Raw genomic sequence first — 21,021 nt, 5'->3', positions numbered from 1 at the left:
TCTTAAAGTTAATACAGGAGCTATCCTGCAGCCAGGAGGCAGCCTACCTCCACGGCACTCTGCACAACTCATACCGCACAGGCCCCACTAGGCAGTCCCCAGGGGACATCAGAGATCCAAAAAGGACTGGAACAATGCTGCCCTATATCTAATCTGAACAAGAGGTACAAATGTTTAATTACAAACACCACAACTTAGGAAGATGCCCTAACCTATACCCTCAAGTTTAGATACAGGAAAGTCAACCTCCTCTTACTGCTAGGGTGGCATGGAACTTAACGATCTCCTTGACTCAGCACAAATAACTAATTATGGCTTCATATCTAAACTGCAAGGTATTGAGGGGAAGTATCAGTGAATCACCCTTCAAACTGTTTACCACCACCCCCTTGTCAAGGATGTATGAAGATAACAATACAAGTTTAAGGACACTGTAATGTCATTCAACTAATGCTCTCACAATTGGCAACGCTCGAAAAAAGCACATCAGCTCTATTTAGCAAGAGAACATCTTTGAAACTATGACATAAGAAGCCATTTCTCTAACAGCACACATCTTTGGCATTAGCAAAATCTTTATTTAATTTGTTAATGGCTCTGGTTTTAGCCAATTGTTTATAAAGCAGAGAACATATTTCTATTTCTAGTAAGGCTGATTAAGGGTCCCTTAGATCTAAAATTCTTTAAATTGATCGCTGCATCAACAGCTAATGACATCATCTATTTTTTCCTAGGGAATTTCCATTTCAAGTTTAAGCAAGTCTTTCTATATCCCCACTTTTAAAGGTGAAAAAAAGCAAATGACTGAATGTAGTATTGTAGCAAAACTCAAGAGTCATGAAATAAACACACCACGACTTAAAGACAACCAGATGAAAATACAAAAGCACACTAGGAAATACAAAATGTAATCCACACCCTCCTGACTTTACTGCTCTTTTCTCTGCCAATCAATACAAATACCCATCTTTGTAAGAAAACCTAATAGACTCAACAACATCAAAATAGCATAATCTGTAAAGCAGGGATAGGTGCATTTACTCATTCAACAACTATATACTGAGAAATCACTATCTACTAAGGGCCATTTAAAGCAGTGAAGAGACAGTAAGTGAACAAAAAAGACAAAAATTCCTAGCTTTGCAGAGCTTACAGTTTAGTAATAAAGACAAGAAAATCAATGCACATCTGCAATACAGAATGGACAAATAAGAATAAATATTATGGGGGACAATGAAGTCAGAAAGTACCACAGAAGTGGGCCTTCTCTGGCGGGGCAGGCGGTTGAGCGCCGCGCCGTGAAGCTGTCCGCAGCCTCTGCAGTGCCAGTTCCATCCCAGCCAGCCAGCAAGGGTCCCATATGGCACGGCAGACCTCTCCTGTCTCGCCCGCTGCTCCCCTCAGCAGTGTATTTCGTCAGTCTGCCTGTTCTGTTCCCTGCTCTGTCTCTGGTGAATCCTCTCATCCTCCCACGCATCTGGACTGTACCCTGGTTCTTGTGTAAATGAATAAATAAATCTTTAAAAAAAAAAAAAAGTACCACAGAAGTGGGGACAGTTTAACTATGATGATCATAAGAGGAACCAATAGATCTGACATCTGAATAAAAAGCTAAAAAAAAAAAAAAAAAAAAAAAAAAAAAAGCCAAACATCTGAACATCCAGAGAAGGGTTCTGGAGCTAAACAGTCTCCAAAGCAGGCAGGTGGAGGACGGTAAGAGATGAATGTCACAGACAGTTTAGAAAAATATTATATAAAGAAGAACTTAATTCTTCTCCATAATGTCTCAGAAAAAAGATATATATGCCAATAATATTTGGTATGTAAGTTCTTATATTTAATATAGTATAAACATATGCATGGTGGTGATAACTGGGGGGAAAGGGGGAGGTGCTAATGTTTCCTCAACTGAAAAGTGAATTTATTAAAAACTTTTTAGGGGCCTGTCTAGTGGCGCAAGGGTTGAGACACAGCACTATAAAGCTGTCTGCAGCCACTGCAGCACGAGTTTGATTCCCAGCCAGAGAGATACCCACATGGTGCAGCAGACCTCTCCTGACTCGCCCACTGCTCCCCTCAGCAGTGTATTTCATCAGTCTGCCTGTTTTGTTCCCCGCTCTGTCTCTGGTGAATCCTCTTACCCCGCCACCCCCATCTCTGGTTTATACCCCAGTTCTTGTATGCATAAATAAAGAAATCTTACCAAAATAAACACTTCTTTAAAAAAACATGTTAAGGAACTCGAAATAGATTTTAAGGAGTAAAATTATAGTACTCAGGTTCTGTCTGAAAGGGGATTCATAACTTAATAAACACCCTCTTTACACAGGCATTATAACAAAAATTAAGCAAAAAATCCTGTCAGAAGAACACTGCTGACACAGTCAATAGTGATAAAAGAGGGAAGAATACAAATTGAAGTTAAGTAGCGGTGACATTTCAGTTTCAAGTCTCCAAAGAGGTTAAGTGTAAGTTTTTTTAAAAGTGAGATGGGATAAAATTTTAAAATGCCTCAGTCATTTCCTGAAAAAGCTATCATTAAGATCAACTGTCAACCTCTTACTTATCGGGTCTAAAAATAGAAAACAGGGCCTCCACGGTGGCCCAGCGGTTGAGCGCTGGACTGGGAAGCTGCCCGCAGCCTCTGCAGCGCCGGTTCAATCCCCGGCTGCCGGTGAGGGTCCCACATCGTGAGCAGACCTCTCCTGCCTCCCGCTGCTCCCCTCAGCAGTGTACTTTGTCACTCTGACTGCTCTGCTCTCTCCTCTGGCTCTGGTGAATTCTCTCACCCTCCCGCGCTTCTGACTGTACCCAGTGCTTGTATAAATAAATAAATGAATAAATCTTTTAAAAATAAATAATCTTTTTAAAATAAAAAAATAAATAAAAATAGAAAACAAAAATAAGCTGAATTAAAAATAAGCACCTTTTGCTTTTTTAATTGTGTAATTAAAGTTGACTGTATTGTGTAATTAAAGTTGACTCTGAATTTGGAATGCTCACTGGCAGAGGTTGCACTGCAAGCACCACTCACAGTTCATGTGAGCCAGCCCCTACATTACCATAAAACAAGTCATTGTAAACACACCTTTCTTTCATTATCTAAGTCACTGCCACATATTCTTGTCACAATTTAAGTGACAATATCTATTTTTATGCATGGCTATTTTAACCTCCATATCCTAAGTAGTTATCAGACAAAAGTATTATAGAAAGTGCTACAGCTGCCAGCAGGAGCATGAGAATAAAGGCAACAGGTTTACACACGAGATCTGATTCCTCTCTCAGCTTCATCTTGAACCACTTGGATTAACATGGTAAAGTTACACTTTCTAAATATTTATTTTTTTCCTTTTCAAAGATAAAACACATTACACAAATTTGAGTCATAGCGGGATATGATCACAACAAAATACTTTGACCAGGCCTCCCCAGTGGTACAGTGGGTTGAGCACCACGCTGTGAAGCTGTCCGCAGCCTCTGCAGCGCAGGTTCGATTCCCAGCCAGCCAGGGAGATACCCACATGGTGCAACAGACCTCTCCTGTCTCACCTGCTGCTCCCCTTAGCAGTGTATTTCAGTAAATCTGCCTGTTCTGCTCCCCAGTCTGTCTCTAGTGAATCCGCTCACCCGCCCGTGCACAAAGTGCGGTTACAAACCTGGCAGAATGGCTTTATTAGGAACAACTGACAATGTGAAGTGCTGACAAGATTTTACAAAGCCTGGAACTCTCTAATGCTATTGATGGAACTGCAGAATAATACCAAGGGGAAACACGCTGCGATTCATTTTCTGAGGTCTGTATTACCCTCAGGCTACCCAAGGCATCATAAGAAAACTACAGACCAGTATCACTCAGGAACATACATGGAAAGATTCTTAAGAACCATTAGCCAGGGCCTCCCTGGTAGCACAAGGGTTGAGACGCAACCTATGAATCAATCCGCAGCTACTGCAGCACAAGTTCGATTCCCAGCCAGCCAGGGAGCAACCCACATGGCGCAGCAGACCTCTCCTGACTTGTCCGCTGCTCCCCTCAGCAGTGTACTTCGGTCCATCTGCCTGTTCTGTTCCCCACTCTGTCTCTGGTGAATCCTCTCACCCCCCACCCCCACACCTCTGGCCTGTACCCTAGCTCTTACATGCATAAATAAATACATAAATCTTAAAAAAAAATGAAACCAGTAGCCAATCAAACACAACATCTAAAAGCATTAGACAAGAAAGATTACAAACTTCGCTGAAGACCTGAAAAGAAATTATGTATTATAACATATTCATTAGAAAAAAAAGGGAAAATCTGTATGATCTTAACCTCCATTAGGAGTGACTAAAGGTTACTAAAGGGTTTTGTGACAATGTTTATATTTTTCCCAAAGTATTTATTTTGTTAACTCTTTCATGCTAAACAAATACTGAGTACCTTTTATATGCAAGGCATTGTACTAGTCATTATTACAGACACAAAACAAATTATTTTATTATCAGTAAAAATAATAGTATGGTCTCCACAAAGGAAGACTGTTAAAAGAACAACCAACTCTGCCTTAGGACTCAGAAAAAAGTTTCATTTCTTTTCTTAAATTGAAGAGGCATGATTTTATTTATTTTTAAAGATTGATTTATTTATTTATACAAACATTGGGTACAGTCAGAAGCACAGGAGGGTGAGAGAATTCACCAGAGCCAGACTGGGGAACAGAACAGGCAGACTGACAAAATATACTGCTGAGGGGAGCAGCGGGAGAGACAGGAGAGGTCTGCGTGCCATGTGGGACCCTCACCGGCAGCTGGGGATCGAACCGGCGCTACAGAGGCTGCGGGCAGCTTTGCAGCCCAGCGCTCAACCGCTGCGCCACCAGGGGAGGCCCGAAGAGGCATGATTTTAAACTAGCAATTACAATTAACCCTTTGCACTCCGCTGTCCCCTCTCAGGGGACATTGGTAGCCAATGTCCAGAATGGTTCAGAGTGCAAAGGGTTAAGTTCCATAATAATACATGGAAATAACTTTATAGGAATAATGCATATAGTCTTTCTCTTACCTGACTCTACCTCTCTGCAAAAACCCTTTGAGTATAATGATCTATCGCATACATTATTGAAAACGATGTCTGGGTGGTATATCCCATACCTTGTGGGGAGCGAGAACCCTCTGCCTGAACTTTTCGACAGTCTCTTGACCCATAGAAGACCAAGCGTGGACGAACGCGTCTGCTCTGTCTGCTCTGAGGTGTATGTTTTCTAACTGCTGCTGCAGAGCTGCTGGCTTCATGTTGTGATACACGGCCTGTGGGAGGAAAATCTGATAGTCATACAAAGACCTCAGATGAAAATCAAAGATAAAACTATATTTGCAGATGATGGAAAGCGAAAGAATATTCAGACTTCTATAGCACAAATGTTTGTTTTACAAAAAACAACATATACAGCCAATGGCTGGAAGATTCAAGACTAAATGACATAAATTATTCAGACTAACCTTTTCGCCCTATGGTTTAAGTAGTCCTAACTCCACTTCACTGAAACAGGTCTTTTCTTTAGCTACATACATTGATACCCTAATTGCTTCAATTAAGCATTTTAAAGAAATGTATAATGACTTTCTTGCCTAAGGAACAACCTTTTTTCAAGAACAATTTTCTCAAAACTAACTTCCTCTACCAAATTCCTAGGTGATATAAAAAATCGTAAAAAATCTGTGACATTGGTATCTGTTCTATTTCTTGCATTATTCTGTTACAACTTCCCCATTAGCCCAATGCTGCTCTGTCCTATTTGATCACCCACCAAGGGTGAGTCATCTTTATGATGTGCAGCCTGTCTAAGGCTGTGTGCTGCAATGCCTAGCAGCTTGTTCTCCCAGACATGTCTGCTCACAAGAATGTTCAGGAAGCTACAGTACTACTGAAACTTTTATTTCACAAGCATCACATTATAACAAAGAGGAATTTCTTGAAAATCTATGTTAAACCCAGCTATGTGTTAGGTTTCCACAAAATACGCAAAAATATGCCCCTGACCCCCAAAAATTCAGAATCCAGTGAAGGAGACATAAGTGACACATATGAAATAAGACTAACAAGGTCTCTACTATGATGAGCCAAGGAGAAAGGGAATTCAAATAAGGGGAAGACTGTATGTGTGAGAGGTCAGGGCTGCAGAGAGAGGAGATATTACTTGAATGGGAATTTAAATAATGAATACAATTTAGATGGAAAAAAGGGATGTAGGGGGAAGCTGAGTGGGAAGAAATAGTATGACAAAAGCTCCTCAGACAACTATTTCTTTCCTAAATGTTTCATTTATCATCCTGGTGAAACAATTTCTCCCAAATCACTTAAATAAAATGTGCTCATTTTTCCAACTTATTATACCAAACAACAAATTAAAATCTTTTCTGTCTCAAGTTAATGAAGGCCTGATTTCTACTGTCAAGTACTTTGGCAGGCAACTCGATATGAAGACTGCTTTGTGGAATATAACAATATGGGGGAAAATCATCTATTCAAATATTTTTTTAACTACATTAACTTCTTGATTAAAATATATTCACAGCTTCCACCTGCACACGTTTTTTTAGAGCACAGAAAGTTATAGACACAATAGCAATACAAACATGTAGTCAACAAACCATGGTTACAAAATTTGGGTTAATAAAAATACCTGTTCTAAAATGAACGATATTGTCTCAAGAACTAGGTGAAGATCTTGTTTCTCTAGAGAAAATGCAGCTTGAAGTTTTTCTTCCTCTTCATCACTGAAACTGTTCTCAGTCTATAAAACATAAAGCCCACATTCAGGTATTCAAAACTCAGCTAGCAGAAGACCCATTCATTCACATATGAATGAGAACTTGAAAGAAAGAAGCTGATGCATTTGTAAATTTCAATACCTCATAACCATAATACAGTTCTTTTGGAATTTGCCAAAGAAAGTTCATCTTTAAAGAACAGTATTTTAAATTCCACGATTTCCAGGAGGTGGAAAATAACAGCAAATAATATAACAAAAGAACATTTAGAACAAATTAGAAGGTAAAACTCTAAATGTTAATTAATAGTAATTTCCATCTTCACAAGTCAAAAATAGCTACTGGGTATCTACTATATGCTCCATAGACACACAGTTCATGAAGTCAGGCATAAAATAGACAAATCAGAAAGACTTAAAATCAAATAATTACCAAATTTCTATTTGGAAAAGTTCTGCAAAGGTAGGGTTTACTTTAAGAACATACAACACAGTATAATTTATAATATCAAGAGCAGGAAATTATAACTTTTCTAGAATTTCAATATTTTCCATAACATATATACTTTTACAAGCAATATACGGAAGACAGCCATCTAACTGTAATCTCTGGTTGGTCTCCTTTCTTTCATTTCCAAAATAATCTTCTTGAGCTAAAGATACTGATTTATCAAATATGAAACATGCACAACTTTAGAACAGTTTTAAAATAACCGTAAATACTAAAAATAACTTTCCCCGCAGCAGCCTCTCTCTAACAGCAATATGGAGAAGACTCAGAAGTTCCATAAGTCTCTTCTTGGCATCTAGGGGTGATTTTCAACTGCTCTGCTGAAGCAGCACAAAACTCTAAGCAGGGCCTCCCCGGTGGCCCAGCGGTTGAGCGGGGGGTTGCGAAGCTGCCTGCAGCCTCTGCAGCACCGGTTCGATCCCCGGCTGCTCCCCGGCCACCGGAGGAGGGTCCCACATGGCGCGCAGACCTCTCCTGCCGTCCACTGCTCCCCTCAGCAGTGTACTTCGGTCCTTCTGCCTGCTCTGCTCCCTGCTCTGGCTCTGGTGAATCCTCTCACCCTCCCGCGCTTCTGACTGTACCCAGTGCATGTATAAACAAAAACAAACAAACAAACAAATAAATAAATAAATAAACATGCCTCTATTAAAAAAAAAAAAATCTAAGCAGACGTACTTTTGGTTTCTGAAAGCTAGTTACCAAAATGCCTTGTACCTATTACATGTTCTGTGCCTGACAAAAGAAGGAACCCAATTCAGCCAAAATGTCACTCGCTCACCTATTACATGTTCTGTGCCTGACAAAAGCAGGAACCCAATTCAGCCAAAATGTCACTCGCTCACCTCAAGAGCAATGCTGGATTTGAAAGTCCCAAATTTGTGATTAGGATACATCTTCTTGAACTAATGAGCTATAGTACCAGGTTTTATCAGTGCAAGGAATAAAATAGCATTATCTCTATATAATCACTAAACCACATGATTCTATATATCTGATTTCTCTTCAGATCACCTAAATCTTTCCCCTTCAACCACACATTGCATCAAATCCAATGAACATTTATTTATAATTTAATTTCCAAGTCGGTCAATCTGGTTCCTTTTACACCTTACACCTTTACCTTTTACACCTTCCTTATACACCAAATAAGCCGTTTTGACAAAATTTAAAAAAAAGTAACTGGAATGTAAAAAATTAAATTTAGTGCTCCCAACATGTACAAAGATAGTGCAACAAAAGGGATGCTCTCAGGATCTTTGAGGACATGATATTAATAAAGTGACGCAGACAAGGGGACATTCACCTCCCCCCATCCACTGGTACATCATCATGCACCTTTAAAATAAGGAAGACCTTAAAATCTGTCAGCCGAACAGCAAATGGAGAACACAGCTATAAAACAAAGGTACAGACATATATTCAACATCTTGCTCCAATTATGAAGCTGAGAAACATTAAATGGAAGTCCCTCTTTTGGGGGAGCAGCAGTTCAATTTTTTTCTATCTACCAAAAGCAAAGTACAAGATCTGAAAACTGAGAAAAAAGTACAGAAGATATACTATTTTTTTATCCTCTCAACTGGGAGGAAATTAAGTCCCAGACTTACATAATTAGAGATGAAATGTCCAAGAAATGTAAGTTTTAAAGTGGAAAGTGGATGTTTTTTTCTATATATGTCATAAATACATACACAGGCAAAATGGGCAAACACCACATACGAAGAATAAGATCATGCTATTCAGATTAACATGGAAAGATCTCAGATAAAGTGTTAAGGGAAAAGATGATTCACACAAAAAGAGATGTATACAGTATGATGCCACTTACACAATAACACATCACCCACAGACTCAACTGCCTGTGCATGCATGTGTGTGCACTTCTGTGCACATCTGCATTTATTAGTGCATGAGAAAAGTTCTGGAAAGATAAAAACCCAATTAACAACAAAGGCTACCTCTTGGGAAGTGTGAGGGCTTTATTATACCTGCCAATTTTTTAAAACTCCTCCCTTCAAAAGATGAAGCCGATTTCCCTTCCCTTGAGTGTGAGCCAGACTTGACAGCTTACTTCTACCAAACAGAACACAATGAGAGTGGAGCTATGTGATACCCAAGTCTGGGTCACACAAGGGACAGCACCTCCCTCTCCTGGCTCCCTTGCTGTAGCAGTCCTGGAGGTCTCCCACCAACATCCTCCAGCAGCTAACTCCTTTGGAAAGAAATCCTCCAGCGCCAGGCCAGCCTACAGATAATAGCAGCCAAGCAATACCTGACAGCAACTTCTTAAGAAATCCCAAGGCACAACCACCCAACCCAGCCATTCCTGAATTCTTGATCTATAGGAACTATGAGAGATAATTAATGTTTACTATAGTTTCAACCTGCTATTTTTTTTTTATAGAGGCATGTTTTATTTATTTATTTGTTTGTTTGTTTGTTTTGTTTATACATGCACTGGGTACAGTCAGAAGCGTGGGAGGGTGAGAGAACTCACCAGAGCCAGAGTGGGGAGCAGAGCAGGCAGAAGGACCGAAGTACACCGCTGAGGGGAGCAGCGGGCGGCAGGAGAGGTCTGCGCGCCATGCGGGACCCTCCTCCAGTGGCCGGGGAGCAACTGGGGATGGAACCCGCGCTGCAAAGGCCGCGGGCAGCCTCGCAGCCCGGCGCTCAACCGCTGCGCCACCGGGGAGGCCCCCTGCTATTTTTTGTGGCAATTCAGAATGCAGCAATACAAAGCTAACACAGGAGAGGATTAAAGCGGGAGGAGGGTAAGAGTTAACCCAGGGGTCACTTCAGTATGTCCACACTGCTTAAATTTTTTAGAACAAAAACTTATTTGTAAACTATATGTGCAATTTAAAATGTTATTAAAATTTTAATGTAAACACTCTAAGCATGCTGAACTTCAAGGGCACTAAAAAAGTAAATTAAAAGATCCATTCTTGGGGGCCTCCCCTGGTGGTGCAGGCGGTTGAGCACAGCACTGTGAAGCTGTCCGCAGCCTCTGCAGCGTGGGGTCAATCTCATCCAGCTGGCGAGAATCCCACATGGCGCGGCAGACCTCTCCTGTCTCACCTGCTGCTCCCCTCCGCAGTGTATTTTAATAGACCTGCCTGTTCTGTTCCCCGCTATGTCTCTGGTGAATCCTCTCACCCTCCTGCACATCTGGCCTATACCCCGCTTCTTGTATGCATGAATAAATAAATCTTTAAAAAAAAAATCCATTCTTCCAAGTTTTTATTTCTTTGGAGGAAAAGCTCATTTTAACATATATGATAGGGAACTAATCTCAAGTCCATATATAGTTGATATCAGGTCACATCTGTCAGAAAATTATAAAGGTTTTCTATAAATGCATATAAATATAAATATACATACATAATCTAAGAAATTATTAATGCAATTATGGTTTTAAAACTCAGAACATAAATTAGAGAGAACTCTGTGATCCAGAGTTCAAGCTGACTCACCGCTCCCCCCCACACGTACATGTGCATGCACTTTAAACTTCTGAAAGAAACGTTCCTAAACTATATGGAACCCATTCTAGATTTGGCTAACAAAGTATTTGGCTTAATTTCTTATGACAAGTCAGGTCATAATTATGAGCACCAGAGTGATATCCTGCAGTATCCTAAAGAACTTCTCGGATATGCTGTTGATTTTTCAGGTCAGGGGAAAAAAAAAAACTCAGATTTCTGTGCTTTTATATTTCTTGTGTCTGATTTTCATAATATGCCTATTTCATCCATGATCAATTCTTGAAACTGCCTACATGCCTCATCATAGCAGCACCTTAAACCCTCACTTTGCTATTTGCAGCCTGCCATGGCCAGGAATCCAGACAGTTAACCCCTCCCAACCAGACACACTATATAGGTCCATCAATAGGCTTTCTGTGAGGGCCTAAAAGGCTCTTCTGTGACGTGAAGTATATGAGTTCTCTTTATTGCATGAGTAGTGACAGCTATTTTTAAAACTCAGAAGCCATAAATATTTATGCCTAAGTTCCCAGCTACAGAAGCTAGTCTGACTTCCCAATGTTCCCAAAGTGCGCTCTGTCAGCACACGGGATGGGATGATTCTCCAGCAGGACTGCTGTGCACAATCCGAATCCTTTAAAGCACCTGGGCATTAAGCACCCACAGCATCTTCCACTCATTATAACAACCAAAAAAACATCCCCACATATCTCAATATGCCAGGATGGGCCAGGAAGATGGCCAGTTCAGAGGACTTGCAAACCCAGGTTTGGACAGGCACACGTTTCAAAAGCTTAGTTTGCCCGTGGTTCTTCCTACTAGGTATTCCAAAGAACCAGTCTGGAGAAAAACAGATACCTTCTGCCCTGAGGCAGGAAACCTTAGTTAAATCAAACTGTCAAGTCGGTAACAATTAGAACAGCAAACCCATCCCCAAACTTCTTCACTAATCCACCTACATCAGGTTTCACTGTCCCAAAGGCTCTGCCTGTCTCAAGGCAAAAGCCATAGGACAGATCAAGAGTGCAGAAGAGAAACTGGGCAGATCCTCAATGGCAAGTACAAGCCTTATTTGATAGAGGAGCCCTTATCACAAGAGGAATCCCTCCAAAAAGAGATTTTCCTGAATTGGTTCAGGATATAAATTGCTCCTTCTCTTTCTCTCTCAACAGACAAGTATTCACACACATATCAGCAGTTTCTGCCTTCAGATGCTTCAGCTCTCAACAATCACAACTTCTCACCTCTACTCCCCACTTGTGATGTGTTCAGCGTTCATATGCCTCTGTGCAAGGCTTCCTTACGCTACGATGACACGAGCTTACTCTCACCTCCCGAGGTGACGGAGCAGACAAAGGGAAAGCTACACATCTCAATCTCCCCTCCAAATATTCCATCCTCCCTCAAGCTGGAGACTAAAAGATGTGTATAAGATTCTTGTCGCATTTGGTTTTACCTGTTTAAGAAGGCAGCAAACAGCTCCAGAAACCAAAGCAAAACTTCCATCTTTAGTGACTGCGTCATTCACTTTTAGAATGACATATCCAGTATTTTGTGTTCTTTCCTGGGGCTTACTGTAATGGTGTAAAGGGGTAGATTCTGGAACCAAGTGACCTTGGGCAATCTACCTCATTGACCTCTATCTCAGTTTCCTCATGGATAAATGGATGACAATAGAATCCACTTCCTAAAGCCACTGTAAAGATCAGATGTGCTAATGATACAGAGCCATTGAAACAGCTCCACTCACAGAGGGAACAATGTGACTGTAAATGTAGCCTGTGTTGCTGCTGTTCTTCTTCCTGCCTCTCCATATACATCACCAATTCATTACAGGCAGGTATTTAGAGGATCTACATTTGTCTGTGTTCCCCAGGGAAGGAAAATACTGACTCCAAGAAGAGTTACATTAAATGTCTATATTAAGTACAGGAAATACAAAGATGAGTAAAACGAGGTATTCAAGGTCAAAGACCCTCTACCCATGAAACAAACACACTGCTACAGCACTAAAGTGAGGTGAGAATGAACAAAGCGTTTTAGAAGCACAGAAGAGAGAGAGTGATGGGAGTGCAATGGTGAACTCCCTGAAGGATGAACAGTTTATTCACTAAAGCAGGAAAGAAGGACATCTGCTGGCAAAGGAAGGAGCATATGCAGACGCAGAGATCAAAATTTCCTCACATATTCTAGTAAAAAAGCACCCAGTCTAGTGTGAACAAAGCAGCTGCAAAGTGTGAAGAACATAGTTTATAGCCACATAACAGTGGTACCAAATGTTATATTATTATAATATGTGAGATGCTCTATTATAATATGCAATGCAGATATATTACTATACCACAATGTTAAAAATATGTAACTTTTCTCCATGGGGCAAAAAAAAAAAGGAATTGATGATTCTGAACACTAAAGACATGATCAACCTTTTTTTTTAAGATAAGTAAGTTGGAGAGAGAAATGGAATAGCATTGTGAAGAAGTGACAGACAAGGATACTGTATGCAAACATACCAATCTGAAGGTGAGTGTAGAACAAAGAGAGAGAAAATGAGGACCTCCATCAGGGCTGAGAATTTAGATTTGAAAGACACGTCCGAGGGCTTTTGCAGCTGGCTCCTGACTAGGGGGGCGGAAATGGGGAAGTGAGTCCCTGTTTTCATTTAATATGAATTCCTGGCAACAGACAGAGCAGTCAGTAGGAGCTCTGTAAACGTATTGGAGGGAATTAATATTTTTTAAACTGATAAATGGACTTAGACTGGAGACTAAGCAGTGATTTACTAAACATCAATATGTCCAAAATAACCACACCCTTGAAATAAAAGTGAACAAGTTAAATGCAAGCTTAAATATTGGCTGACAGCAAAAAATAGAAAAATGAAATCATGCAATCTTCCATGGATTTTCCCATTGTATGTTTCATAGAACTTTAGTCCCAAATTACATAAGTGATAAAGCAGTTTCAAGGTCAAACACATTTTGGAAAATGTTACACACCATATTCACGCTTAAATATTTCCAATAAACACTGGCATTAAAAAAAAAAAAAAAAACTCTGAAAAATTCCATAGTAAAAGACAATTAATTAGGACGGAGTTTCCAAAACTTTTGATCATGGGACATTATCAAATTTTCCAGAGACCTAGTGTTCCCAAGAATACACTGGAGAGTACTAGACTTCACAAAAAGTTCTCCAAGTAGAAATACAGTTTCAGTGAAATTATAAGGAAGTATTACAAAACATAGAAATGCAAAACCACAAACCTTCAGGTGAAGTTTTTGAAGAATTCGGGTGAGCAATCTTGGAAATCTTCCTATATCTATTTCATTTATCAGCGACACTGCTTTCTTCATGCTAAAAAATTCATAAGCCAAATTTTAAAATTAGTTTTCCAAATGAAACTGTACTTGCTATAAATAGTTGTTTATAACTGTGATTGTCTACACAAGTGTTCATTTTAACAACTTTGATTGCTACAAGGTAAGGAGCAGTGAAATAAAGAAAAACAAGACTGCCATACAAAAAACAATGTCCTTCAAAATAATTCCTGTTCAAAGGCCCACTTGAAAAATGTTCTCTTTCTGTGGGGAAGGCAAAGTAGCAGGGGAAGATTGCACTCTGGGAATGAGCAGTAAGTTAGCAATGAGTGTATAAGTATCCACTTAACCCAAACAGGGACTCTGAAAAGAGTGGAAAGAGGGAAGTGGTAACTAAGGCAATGACACCAGGGGTAAAAAAAAAAAACCACCCAACAAAGAAAAGAAATTTGTAGTGCAGATAATGGACTAAAAAATAACAACACATACAAAAGCATTTAGGATTACTAAATAGAGTTGTTTGAAAGCTCTGCCTCACCTGTAATGATCAATTTTAAATTACCTGATAACAGCCATTCCACTACAACATATGGGACATCATTTATTGATGTAGTGTTACCAGGACACTAGTGTGAGGAAAGGAACTAGCTGTCAGAACTCAAGAAATCCAGGAAGACAGCAAAACTTTAAAATGACAACTGGGCCTCCCTGGTGGTGCAAGGGATTAAGTTTCAGAGCTATTAAGCTATCGCCAGTCACTGTGGCATAAGTTCCATGCCCAGCCAGGGAACTGACCCACATGGCACAGCAGACCTCTCCTGTGTCACCTGCTGCTCCCCTCAGCAGTGTATTTCAGTAGATCCACCTGTCCTGCTCCCCAATCTGTCTCTGGTGAATCCTCTCAACTCCCCCACACTTCTGGCCTACACCCCAGTTCTTGTATGCACAAATAAAAACAAATCTTAAAAAAAATGAAATGAAAACTACCTTTAAGGAGATTCTTGCCCAATTTGGACACAAATAAATTGTTTTCCAACTTCAATTATACTATATACTTCAGCATTTTTTCCATATTCAAATACCACCTGCACTGTTACTTTTCATTAAACTGAGCCATTTTCAAATAAATTTATTTGAAAAAAGAACTTTACATCACCACTAAGGGCAGTCGACCTAACTTACAGTAATTAGTTCAACGCAAAATAAAGTTAAAACTAAAGTAAAGCCAGACTCCAAATTCTGGTCTCTCCTACCAGCCCCAAACGCCCTGGCCTGGGGTCTATTCTATCAGGATTGAAAAGGGGTATGAACGCCTATGAGATATTAAAGTCCTTCCAGTACCAATGGGAGCATTTATCAGAATCAAAAATTCTGAAAACATAATTGAAAGCGGAAACGGAAGCTCTTTGCACGTGATTCAACACCACGCCCTGCAGGCCCGCGCTCCCGTGATGCTACACTCGGGGGCCAGTGACAGACGCCGCACACCGTCGCGACGACCTCAGCTGCCAGGCGCCCTGTGGCCCCAGGCAGGTGAGCCACCGTGAAGGTGGAGCCGGCGGCGATCCGCGCTCTCCCACTGGAACCTGCGGGCACACACTGCGACCTGGGCCGCTAGGCTCCCACTTCTCCCGACCTCGGAGGCCCGCGCCCGCCCCGCCCGGCCTCGCGCTCCTCGGCGCCAAGGCCACGGACGGCAGGGGCGACTTTACGCCCGCCCTGGCCGCGCCATCCTGGGGGCAGCTCCCGCAAGCGCAGCCGCCGGCTACCTGGGGCTCTCCCGCAGAATCGGAGCTGCGGACGCCGCCATCTTCGAAGCTCCCACGCCGGGTCGCTGCGGGTCAGCTGATCTGGGCCCAGCCAATGGGGGCCGAGGTGGACGGGAAGCCGGAAGGGCCAAGCCGCGCAGAGCCGCCCGGACTGCTGAGGGTCCCCCTGCTGGGTGATCCAGGAACTGCAGGAGGCGGTGGCTTCCCCCGGCCTCCCTTTGGGAGTTAATATAAATAAAAAGAAAATTAAAAAATATATATAAAAGCAAAAAACAAAAAAAAAAAGGCAGTACATGTATCCACTCATGTATACACACATTCATGATATATGTGTACGCATAACTGGATGTGACTGTGTATCTGTGTTCTGTATTATGAACGTTGTACGTGTATAAACATACATTTAGGCCTGTGTACCCATACATGCACTTTTTTTTTCTATCGTATTTCTTAATTGTTTTAAAAAAAAACTATTTCTATGCAAATCAAAACTACCATGAGATACCATCTCACACCAGTGAGAATGGCACAAATTAAAAAAACTAGCAACAACAAATGTTGGCGAGGTTGTGGAGAAAAAGGAACTCTTCTGCACTATTGGTGGGAGTGCAAACTGGTCCAACCACTATGGAGAGCTGTGTGGAGATTTCTAGACCTACTAAACATAGAGCTTCCATATGATCCAGCAATTCCACTCCTAGGTATTTACCCAAAGGACACAGAAACATCAACTCCAAAGAGCACCTCCACCCCTATGTTTATAGCAGCACTGTTTACAATAGCTAAGCTTTGGAAACAACCCAAATGCCCAAAAATAGATGACTGGATCAAGAAGATGTGGTACATATACACCATGGAATATTACTCAGCATTAAAAAAAGATAAACTCATGCCATTTGCAGCAACATGGATGGCGCTGGAAGGGATCATGCTCAGCGAAATAAGCCAGAAAGAAAAAGAAAAATGCCGGATGGTCTCACTCATAGCAGGAATCTAGAAAACTTAAATAAGGGACCAGGAAAATGAATAACTATAAGAAAGTGAAAATCAAAATCAACAAAAAACTATGAACCAGAGACACTTTATGGGGGGTGGGGGGCAGGGAGAGGAGGGATTAGGGTCAAAATAAGGGGATTGCAATTGTATGGGGAATATAAAAATAAAATTTATTTTAAAAAATAAATAAACTATTTCTAGCGCAAATATTCATGTTTCATAGTTTAAGTCTAGAGGTCAGTGACAAACTTCCTTGACGTCAACTCAAAGAAATTCTTCACCATCCAAAACCACTGAGTTTGAGCCCAGGGCCCCACACATGACCCCCAACAAGTGAGGTGCGGCCCACAACATTGGCCTGGACACTGTGTGATCAATCAGGGCTCTGGGTCTTCCCTTAAGCCACATCCCCAGAGCACTGTGCCTGCCATGTGCCAGGCACTGTGCTAGACACAGGATACAAAAGGCCAAAATTCTGCCCTTGCGGTTTGCAGAGTTCGGATGGACAAGTATTTGTTGTGACCTCTTTGGAAGCCAGCACTGCAGAGACTGCCATTGAGGATCTCAGAGGGTTTCACAAATACCTTGTTGTACCTTAGACAAAAGCATATATAGTGTAGTTAAGGAGGTTCAGAGGTGAGAACAATAATAAGCCATCTGAACAAGGACCAGGAAAGCTTTCTGTGGCAGGGGGGCGTGATGTTTTGGGTGCTGGATGGTGGCATATGTACTTAATTTGGTAGAAAACAGGGACTCGGGTCCTCCCTGGTTGCACAAGGAGTTAAGCACAGTCCTGTGAAGCTATCTGCAGCCTCTGAAGCACAAGTTCGATCCCTGGCTGGCCAGGGAACTACCCACATGGCACAGCAGACCTCTCCTGCTGCTCCCCTCAGCAGAATATTTCAATAGATCTGCCTGTTCTGCTCCCCACTCTGTCTCTAGTGAATCCTCTCACTCCCACCCTCTGTACCTCTGGCCTGCACCCCAGTTCTTATATGCATAAATAAGTCTTTAAAAAAAAAAGAAAATAGGGAGTCATTAAACGTTTTTAGGCAAACTGTGTTGAAGATTACATTGGCATGATTACATTAAAAAGAAGTAAGCAAAGATGCCAGATAGGAAATGACTGTTATTACATACAAGTTGTGGGGTGCAACGCCATGACAGGTAGACATTTTCTTGGCCAGTAGAGGACCTTCAAGGGAGAGGGGATGGGAGGAGAGGAGAGCTGAGGGAAAAAGAGGGGGTATTCAGTTCTGCTCTGGATAAAACTGACAGTACATGTGAATGGCCAGCAGAGGGAGGCAAAAACATTCATGCAAATTTTTTCTTTTCTACTTAGCTTTTGGAAAGGTGGGCTAAGAACCACAAGGTGCAAGAGACCCTCATCTTTCAAGAATACATGCAAAAATGATATAAAGGATATAATTTCAATGCTCCTAGCTGCCAAGTGCTTTATAAACAATTTTTTAAAGATTTATTCATTTATGCATACAATAACTGGGGTACACATCAGAGGTGTGGGGAGTGAGAGGATTCACCAGAGACAGAGTGGGGAACAGAACAGGCAGATTGACAGAAGTACACTGCTGAGGGGAGCAGCCAGTGAGTCAGGAGAGGTCTGCTGTGCCATGTGGGTAGCTCCCTGGCCAGCCAGGGGATCGAACTTATGCTGAAGTGGCAGTGGATAGCTTCATAGGTTGTGTCTTAACCCCTTGCGCCACCAGGGAGGCCCTATAAACAAATTTTAAAGATAGATTGGGAATCTGAAGGTGTTCAAAAAATGATCTGTTCCTGTCTCTTGAAATCCCTCTCTCCCTCCCTCTTTCTCTTCTCCTTTTGTTTTTCTCACTTCTCTCTGGGACTTGTTTAGCAACACCCCCAAAGCTAGGTAGTTAGTGTTCTCTATCAGTTGACTCAAACTATGGACAGAGCCACAACTCTCTAGTTCATCTTCAGGGCACACACTGGCTAATACTGGGTAAAGAAGTCCTGAAAAGAGGCAATAGGGCCTAAGCTCAGACCTCTTAGACCAGGCCTTAGGGGTATACTAGGAAGGAGAGGGAACACTTTATTGTGAAAGTTCACTGAAACAAATTACTGGATACAAGCCTCTCTCCATTTTCTGGACAATACCCTGTTAGCCAGGGTGTTTTGTTGAGAAGCAAGAAAATCCAACTCTGACTAATTTGAGAGGGTTCTTGTTTATAGTCTCCTTTTATTAACTTGTAATTAAAATGGGGGCAGGGCCTCCCCTGCTGGCGCAGGCAGTTGAGCGCAGTGCTGTGAAGCTGTCCGCAGCCTCTGCAGCGCTGGTTCATCCCAGCCTGGCCAGCGAGGGTCCCACATGGTGTGGCAGACCTCTCCTGTCTCGCCCGCTGCTCCCTTCAGCAGTGTATTTTGTCAGTCTGCCTGTTCTGTTCCCTGCTCTGTCTCTGGCGAACCCTCTCACCCTCCCATGCATCTGGCCTGTACCCCGGTTCTTATAGAAACAAATAAATCTTTTTTAAAAATAAAATGAAATGAGAGCAAATATTTTAAAATTTAAAATGGTGATATTATTTCATACAACTTAATGTTCACACATTGGAAATATTAGGCAATAATTTAGATAAAATTACTAGAAAGATAGAACTCTCCAAAACTGATATGAAAATAAAAAAAATTTTGCAGATGATGTATTATTAAAAGACCTTCTTATAAATAAGGCCCAAATGTTTTACTGGTAAATTTCTAACAAATGTTTAAGGAAGAAAAATGTCAGAAAGCCTTCCAGGGAAGATCAAAGAGAAAATAATCCTGGACTCCTCTGTGAGTCTAGATGACCTTGATATCAAAGCCCAACAGGGGACTTCCACTTCTGAGAAGATGAGGTACAGGTACTTTATGATTCTTTCCACCAAGTGCAGCTAAAATCTCTGGATAGTAAATAAAACAAACACAAAGCAGAGCTAAAGGGTAGAGGGACAGTGGGGAAGACAGGGGGTCGCACCTTGGGCATGCTGAACAGCGCTGTGATAAGTGCTTGGGTTTCCTTTGGATTCTGTATACCCCAGGGTGTATTGTCTTACCCACTGCACCCTCGGCATCTAGTAAAGTGTGTGGTAAGTGGTGCTAATGAATGAATGGTCAGTAAAAGCCCTATCAAAGGAAAAAGAATTCAAGTCAGTCCTCTGTCTCTTGAATGTATTATGCCTGACCAACCATTAACTAATTTAAAAAGAACAAAGACAACCACCCAGGGCCTCCCCGGTGGCGCAGCGGTTGAGCGCTGGGTTGCGAAGCTGCCCGCAGCCTCTGCAGCGCTGGTTCGATCCCCGGCTGCTCCCCGGCCACCAGAGGAGGGTCCCACATGGCGCGCAGACCTCTCCTGCCGCCCACTGCTCCCCTCAGCAGTGTCCTTCGGTCCTTCTGCCTGCTCTGCTCCCCGCTCTGGCTCTGGTGAATTCTCTCTCCCTCCTGCGCTTCTGACTGTACCCAGTGCTTGTATAAATAAATAAATAAATACATCTTTAAAAAAAAAAAAAGACAACCACCCAAAGAGGGAGTGTTTAGGGCAAGTCTACTAAAGGTATAGATACAAAATAAACAGCTTACTAGGCCCAAAGAGTAATGAGGAGAGTTGTATCCCTTCTGCAGAATGAAGGAAAATAATATGGGAGAAGCAGAACTTTATAAAATCGGTGAATATGAAAAAGAACATTCCAAATGTAGGTTTAAAATATAGATTGGGACAGGGAGGAGATGCTTAGGTGAAATTATATACATGGACCACTGTCCTAAATAGCCCCAGAACTGTCTTCTGCTGTTGTAGACACCATGCAGAATAAAGAAGTCAAAGGGAAAGAAACAATATGTAAGGATTTTCTTTTAATAATTTTTATACAGGAATACAAACTCAGCTAAAGCACTCAATGTCTAGCACCTACCAAGTGTGAATAAATGTTAATCAAGAATCCAGTTGATTTATAATGATGCACAGCTGAAACGTATTTAATCTTATAATACAGTATTACTTTAATAAAAATTTTAAAAATAATCCATATATCTAATGACCGCAGTTGCAATGCCTACAGTTCAACTCTAGGGGGTGATGTTGGCATCGTAGGTATGTGAAAAGCACCTTCTGAACAGGCAGCAAAGAGCCCAAATGTTTCAAATCACCAAGGCACTATAAAACTACAATCT

The 21,021-nt window shown here is 41.5% G+C and overlaps 1 protein-coding gene across 5 annotated transcripts in view; it reads right to left on the bottom strand.

The window, feature by feature from the left end:
* Positions 1 to 16,014, bottom strand: part of COMMD10 (COMM domain containing 10) — a gene marked incomplete at both ends in the record, with an annotated part of 122,712 nt that extends 106,698 nt beyond the window's left edge. The window contains 4 exons of one of the 5 annotated variants that reach the window (XM_084252744.1): positions 5,134 to 5,289; positions 6,666 to 6,776; positions 14,015 to 14,105; positions 15,838 to 16,014. In XM_084252744.1, coding sequence (XP_084108870.1) covers positions 5,134 to 5,289; positions 6,666 to 6,776; positions 14,015 to 14,105; positions 15,838 to 15,878 — 399 coding nt within the window. The remainder of the gene's footprint in view (positions 1 to 5,133; positions 5,290 to 6,665; positions 6,777 to 14,014; positions 14,106 to 15,837) is intronic. The other 4 variants (XM_084252741.1, XM_084252742.1, XM_084252740.1 and 1 more) reach the window with 4 other exon arrangements.
* Between the last annotated feature and the right edge of the window lie 5,007 nt (positions 16,015 to 21,021).

This window comes from Talpa europaea, assembly GCF_964194135.1.
Source record: "Talpa europaea genome assembly, chromosome: 13".
In the NCBI taxonomy this organism is placed as follows: Eukaryota; Metazoa; Chordata; class Mammalia; order Eulipotyphla; family Talpidae; genus Talpa; species Talpa europaea.
This window is presented reverse-complemented; position numbering and strand designations above follow the sequence as displayed.